Source organism: Octodon degus, unplaced genomic scaffold, assembly GCF_000260255.1.
Source record: "Octodon degus isolate 3935 unplaced genomic scaffold, OctDeg1.0 scaffold00048, whole genome shotgun sequence".
NCBI classification, from domain to species: domain Eukaryota; kingdom Metazoa; phylum Chordata; class Mammalia; order Rodentia; family Octodontidae; genus Octodon; species Octodon degus.
Window position 1 is genome coordinate 9,022,006 of NW_004524624.1, and position 6,509 is coordinate 9,028,514.

At 51.8% G+C, this 6,509-nt stretch overlaps 1 protein-coding gene across 1 annotated transcript in view; it reads left to right on the forward strand.

The window, feature by feature from the left end:
• The first annotated feature begins 4,781 nt into the window (after positions 1–4,781).
• C2cd4d (C2 calcium dependent domain containing 4D) overlaps positions 4,782–6,509 on the forward strand; it is a 2,465-nt gene continuing 737 nt past the window's right edge. Inside the window, exon 1 of the mRNA XM_004632478.2 lies at positions 4,782–6,480. Within this exon, the coding sequence (XP_004632535.1) occupies positions 5,956–6,480 (525 nt within the window). The 5' untranslated portion in view covers positions 4,782–5,955. The remainder of the gene's footprint in view (positions 6,481–6,509) is intronic.

The window sequence follows — 6,509 nt, forward strand, 5'->3', positions numbered from 1 at the left end:
CGCGGTTCAATCCCCCAGCACCACATGCCAGCCAGCCCCGCCCCCTGGTGGGCTGAGCTGGCCACACACAAAATAAACAAACAAACAAACAAATAAATATTAAAAAAAAAAAAACCCAGTCCTTGTGCTTGCCTAAGCAGGCACTTAGTCCACTGAGCTATCCCACAGGCCCTTATAAAATAATTCTATAAATTTTGCATCCTGTATTGTTCCCCTCGTGAACCCAAACTCCAACAAACCATGATCTGGGACCTGAGCCTGTGAGCTCTGAGTCAAATAATCCCTTCCTTTACTTCGTAAGCAAGACACATTAACTGTTCATAAATCTGCCACTAGAGAATATATCTTAAGGTAATGTGTATGGTTATCAAGTTGACCAGGTGTAGGTCGCGGTTGATCTTATAAAGTAAGTGTCCTAAATTCAATCGTTTGCCCTTGTAAATCCCAAACCACAACAATGGTGATTGGGTCATTAAGAGCAAGGACTACCTTTCACTCAGGTACACGAGAGGAAAGCCACTCCTTCTTCTCAGCATACCCACCTGCGCTGACACTTTTCTGCCATGGTATATATGACACAGCACAAGGCCCTCACAGATGCCAGAACAGCACCCTTAGATTTCCCAATTCGCAAAGCCAGGAACCAAAATTAACTCTATTCTTTGTAAATTACCCAGCCTTAGGTGATTCTGCTACAGCAGAATCTACAGACTGCAAGCTTCTCAAAGGAGTGACAGCAGTGGTATGGGTAGACTGGGGCAACAGCACATTGGGCCCTCACTCAAGAAAGCAGTTCTGCTCAAAGCTGGAAATGTCTATGGTAGAAAATTTTTGTAAAAAGTTATATTTGTTGTTTGCTTGTTTGTTTTTGGAGACAAGATCTAAGTTGCCAAGTAGCCCAGGGTGGGCTGGAACTTGTGATTCCCCTTCCTCGGCCTCCCAGGAGTACTGAGATTACAGGTGTGCCTCACCACACCCAGTAGAACAGTTTTTTGAGGTGGAATATTTGGGTTCTAGACTCAGCTTTGCTACTCATTGGCCCCCAGTTTCTTTCTGCCTCTGGTTCCTGCTCTGCAAAAATGAGACAGATGGCATCTATGTTCATTCTGGGTCAGAGAGATAACTGTTCCGAGTGAGCCAGCTTTTGCTACACACTTAGCAGACTTGTGTTCTGCCTGCTTTCTCACAGAGTCCCCATTTCCCCCGGCTCTGCCTTCTACTGCAGTGGACTGGCATTTATAAACTTTACTATCCAGTCCCCTTTCTCATCAGGCTTCAGAAGAGTGTGGTGGCAGCTTGGAAGTGGAAAGAAGGGAGAAGTGAGAGCATTTCTCCACTTCTCTTTTGGAGATAACAAAAGTAGTGACTGACTCCACGGTTATAGGCTGTGTTTGCCACTTTGACACTGCCATGACAAAAGACCAGAGCAAAAGCAATTAGAGGAGGAAAGATTTGGTTCACAACTTCAAAAGTTTCAGCCCATGGTCAGCTAGCTCCAACACTTTGGGTCTGAAAAGAGGCTGACCATTGTGGTGGTGGCGGCATGTGACTGAGTGGGCTGCTCGGCTTCTGGAAACCAGGAAGTGTGGGAGCGGAAGGGATAGGGCCTGGGCTTGAAGGCCACTCCCTCCAATGAGGTCCCATCTCCCAAAGGCTCCACCACTTTCACATAGGACATCAACTGGCAACCAAGCAGCACACGGTTATTAGGGGACATTTCCTTTCCTTTCCCCAACTCCTTTTCCCCCTACATTTATTGAAGATCACAAGATGGTAGCAGAAACACAAGAGAGAAAAAGGGAACCAAATGGAAAGGGGAAAAAAAAAAAAAAGGGCTGGGGACATTTCTGACCCAAACCATAATGGGTTTTTCTAGACAGCCCTGTGTGCCTTTCAAGCTCTTCTAGGACCTTTGTAACAAGTCCCTGGAGCCAGGCATGGTGGCACACCTGGAATCCAGCACTCTGGAGGATGAGACAGGAGGATCAATGAGTTAGAGGCCAGCCTGGACTACACATTCGAATTCAAGGTCAGTCTGGACTATATAGTAACACTCTGGAGACAGACAGAGACAGAGAGACAGAGAGACAGAGAAAGAGAGAGAGAGAGAGAGAGAGAGAGAGAGAGAGAGAGAGAGAGAGAGAGAGAGATCCCTATGTTAAATTCCTCCTGCTGAACCACTTAGCTAAGGCCATCCTCCAGATCAGATCCTGACGAACACAGCCAGGCTGTGGGTAATTTCTGGTCAGTTTTTATTTCCACTGTTGTCCTGCCCTGATGGTGTACAACCTTCATTTAGTAGCCACAAAAGTAGCTGTCAAAGCTTGAGCACAAGCCCAGCTGAATCGAAACCCAACCCCTTTCCTTTGTACACTGCAGAGATGAACACAACTAGAAAAAACACAGAGTCCCATCGTCACTTTATTTTTATTTTTTATTTCTTTTGGTGGAACCAGGGATTGAACTCAGGCCCTTGCACTTGCCAGGGAAGCGCTTATTCCACTGAGCCATCTCCCTGGCCCACATGGAGATGGGGGCACCTTAAAGTCACTTTAAAGTCATGGTCACTATCCTAACCTGGGCCGTTCATGGTGTCCCCATTCTCCTGCCACTCCCCCGGACCACACACACTCCCAGTTTCCTAGGCAACTGCTCTCAACCCCACCCCTAACACCACTCCCCCCAAATCACTCCAGATGTTGACCTGTTTCTCATTTCACTGAGAAGTCAGAAGCATTCAAAAGAGAACAAGCGCCTGCCATCCCATCTTCCCAGCTACCAGCCGCAGGCTGTTTATTCTCCCTTCTCTCTGCTATCTGTGCATGAACTGTCTGCAGCGCAGGCAAAGAGCAACTACCTGTACTTCTTACATGTGAAGCCCCTTCCCTTTTTTATTATTTATTTTTTGTCTTTTTAAGACAGGGTCTCACTATGCAGCTCAGGCTGGCCTTGAGCTCACTTTGTAAGCCCAGGCTGGTCTCAACCTCTCAACAATCCTCCTGCCTCAGCCTCCTGAGTGCTAGGATTACAGTTGTATACCACCACACTCAGCAATGCCCCTTTCTTGTCTGCTCAGAAGCACTGATTGCTCCAATAGTTCTCCTTTCTCACTTCTGCATTATCTTTTATTTTCTATTTGGTATTTCTGTCACCATACAAACATCCCATGTTTTCTTGTTTTGGTACCAGGAATTGAACTCAGGGCCTTGTGCTTACCAGGCAGACTCTTAAACCACTGAGCTATCTTCCCAGCCCTCCAACCCATTGTTTTCTGTCATTAAAAAAAATTCTCAGGGCCGGGGAGATGGCCCAGTGGAATAAGTGCTTCTCTGGCAAGTGCAAGGCCCTGAGTTCAATCCCCGGTTCCGGAAAAAAAAAAAAAAAATTCTCTCAGCACCTGCAATTCCAGCATTCAGGAGGCTGAGGCAGGAGAACCACAAGAAGTTCAAGCCCAGCCTGGGCTACACAGCAAGACCCTGTCTCAATGAATGAATGAATTAAAAATTCTCACAGCTGAAGATGTAGCTGAGGGGTAGTGTTTGCTAAGGAAATTCAAGGCTGCTGGGGATTTATAGCTCAGCAGCACAGCGCCTGCCTGGCAAGCACAAGGTCCTGAGTTTGATTCCAGGTATGAGGGGGAAAAAAAAGTGCAAGACCTTGGTTTTAATCCTAGCACTGTAAAAAAAAAAAAAATTAAAACTCTCTCAATTCTATTTCCCTCTCTAGCCACTCCTCCACTAACATACTATTTACTACTCCGCTTTCTTCAAACTTTCAAATTCTTCAATATAGTTACATCTGCTTTCTTTCTCCTTTCCACCACCAGCACCACCAAAACTGCTCTCCTCAATGAAGTCAGCAGTAATGTCTCATTGCTAACTCCAATGGTTGGCTCCCAGGCCTCACCATGCTTCTCCTCAGCACCGCACACAACCATTTCCTTCTCCTCTCCCCAGTCTCTAAATGTTGGAGAGTCTTGGGCCCCAGAAACCAGCTACTACAGCCCTAATCCATAGCCTGTCATCGTTGCATGCTGAGTCACTAGTCGCCTATCTGGGCCCTTCCCATCATTCTCACCCCTCTTCACTATTCCTAACACAGGTACCAGATAGATCCTTCTTACACCTAAGCCAAGCCTTGCTGCTCCCTAACTCATCACAGAAAAAGCTAAAACAGTTACACCGAGTACAAGCCCAGCATTCTGACCCAGGTACCCCTCTGGCTTCGTCTTCCCCTCACTGGTTCTTTTCTAGCTACACCGCTCAGCTACCTTAACCATTCCAGGCTTTCTACTGCCTCAAGCGTGTGCATTTAGGATTTTTTCTACAAGGATTTGTGTTATTACTTGAATGTCACTTTGTCAAAATGGTCATCCACCACTGCTTGACATTAAATTGTGTACATCCCTGCCACCTATCATTCTCACTCATTTAATTTTCTTATTTCCATCCACTAAACTATATTTTTAGCTTTTTTTTCATTATTGTCTTTCTCCACTAAAGTCGAAACTACACCCAGTTAGAGAAGGAGTCCAGCAGGGCTCTGGATGGCCATGGCTATGGGCTTCTTATTCGAGGTCCAGGCTGAGGCCACTGCCACACTGAGGAATGGGCCCTGTCCTCTGATGGCTACCTCCCTCTTCTCTGCAGCACCCCCAAGTTCAGGCAGCCCAAGTCGAGGTCTAGAGGTTGCTACTAGAAAGCTGGCTCTGGCTGGAGGAAGAAGTTAAGAAGGCCAGTCTGACAGCCTCAGAGACAAGAGCTGTGTTTATCCAGGAAAATAAGTCAGACGTAGGCACAGAGGCCCCTGCCAGGTCCTCCCAGGACAGAGCTGGGGGAGCAAGCTGGAGAGGAAGCTGCTTCCCTAGGACGCTCACGTCTGGGGCCAGAAGCCAGAAGCCAGGATCCAGCAGCCTTCCACAGGTAACATCTGTGCTGTGCCTGGAGGCACAGGAGAGACTGTGCCCGACTCAGTCTCTGGGCAGAGGATTGCGATAGCGCGCTCCTACTGACACTGTGCAGGGTTTCCACGAGCGAGCGCACTGCTGAGCAGTCTTCCCCAGTGGCCTCTGGGGGGTGGTGGAGAATCAATAGGGCCTTTGTGCTGGGTAGCTTCCCAGCGAGAAACACTGGTGAATGAGTCGCACGACCAAACGACCTGGCCCCGCCCTGCCATCTGAGGATGTGATAGGGCAGCAGGGTTTGGAAGCGTAGGGTCAGGGCCAGGGTGGGGGTGGTTCTTTGCACTCCTTAAACTGACTTTGGGTGTCCTCAGGTCAGCCATCTCGCGTGTCCCCCGCTGTCAGCATTAGTGAGGCCCCCTTCTGGCCGGCAGCACCTTGGGAAGGCAATGAGAGCCTTGAGGGAAGAACCAGAGCAGGCTGATAGCGTGAGGCCAGCAGGATGGCTCAGTAGGGGAAGCTAGCGCCCAGGCAGCTTGGACAAAGCGGAGGGAGAGTCCTGAAGGCGCTGGCCCAGATCCTGGAGAAGGGACCAAGCATTTGGAGTAGGCTGGGAGAAGGGGGCGAGCCCACCTAGTGCCAGTGTCAAGGGGAGAGTGCACAGGAGCGGGATTCAGGATCTGGGACCGCATTTGTGACCAACAGGGCCTTTGGGTTGCGCAGGTGTTGTTCTAGTTCTAATAGTAACTGTGGCGCTAATAGGTGTGTTGGGCCCCGACTGAGGTGGGTGGGGCAGTCTATGTCCTCGGTTATCCGCGACCCGAATCTTAAAATGTGACCCCTGCAGACCCTGTGCTCCATCCCATCCCCAACCCTAGCCTGCCGTCCTTTCTTGTTCCCGCTCAATCACAGGCCTTGCGCGCTGGGAGACTGGGCGCGGCAGGTGGTTGCAGCATCACCCCGCTCCAGACCCTCTTCTCCAGCCCAGCTCCGTTCAGCCCTCCCAGAGGAGACGCCCTGCGGTATTTGGAGCCTCATTCCCCTCACCCCACTGCATGTGGCTCTTGGAGAAAGTAGGCTACAGGGCGGAGCCGGGGACTGGCTGGGCGCGCTGCAGGCTGCTCCCGGAGAGACGCGCCCCGAGCCTGCGCGCCCGCGCCTGCCCCAACGTGCTCACCCCGGACCGCATCCCGCGGTTCTGCATCCCGCCGCGACTCGCAGACCCGAGCGGCACCGACCCCCACGCCGCGCGCGGCGTCCCCGCGGCCTGCTCGCTGCCGCACCTGGCGGGCCGTGAGGGCTGGGCCTTCCTGCCCGAGAGTCCGCACACGCGCCGCCGCGAGTCCCTGTTCCACGCGCCGCCGCCCGGCCTGGCCGCGGGGCTGCCCCCGGAGCCGTCTCGGCTGCACGTCTCGGCCCCGGACCTGCGCCTCTGCCTCGTCCCGGACAGCGACACGGCCTCGTCGTCCGACTCGTCGCCCTTCAGCTCCCCGCGGCCGGGCGCGGGCGTGGATGAGGACGCGGGCCGGGCCGGGCGCGGGCCGCTCTCGCGGTCCCTCGAGGGGGCGCGCTCCGCTGACGCCAGCCCGTTCTCCCCGCACCGCCGCGG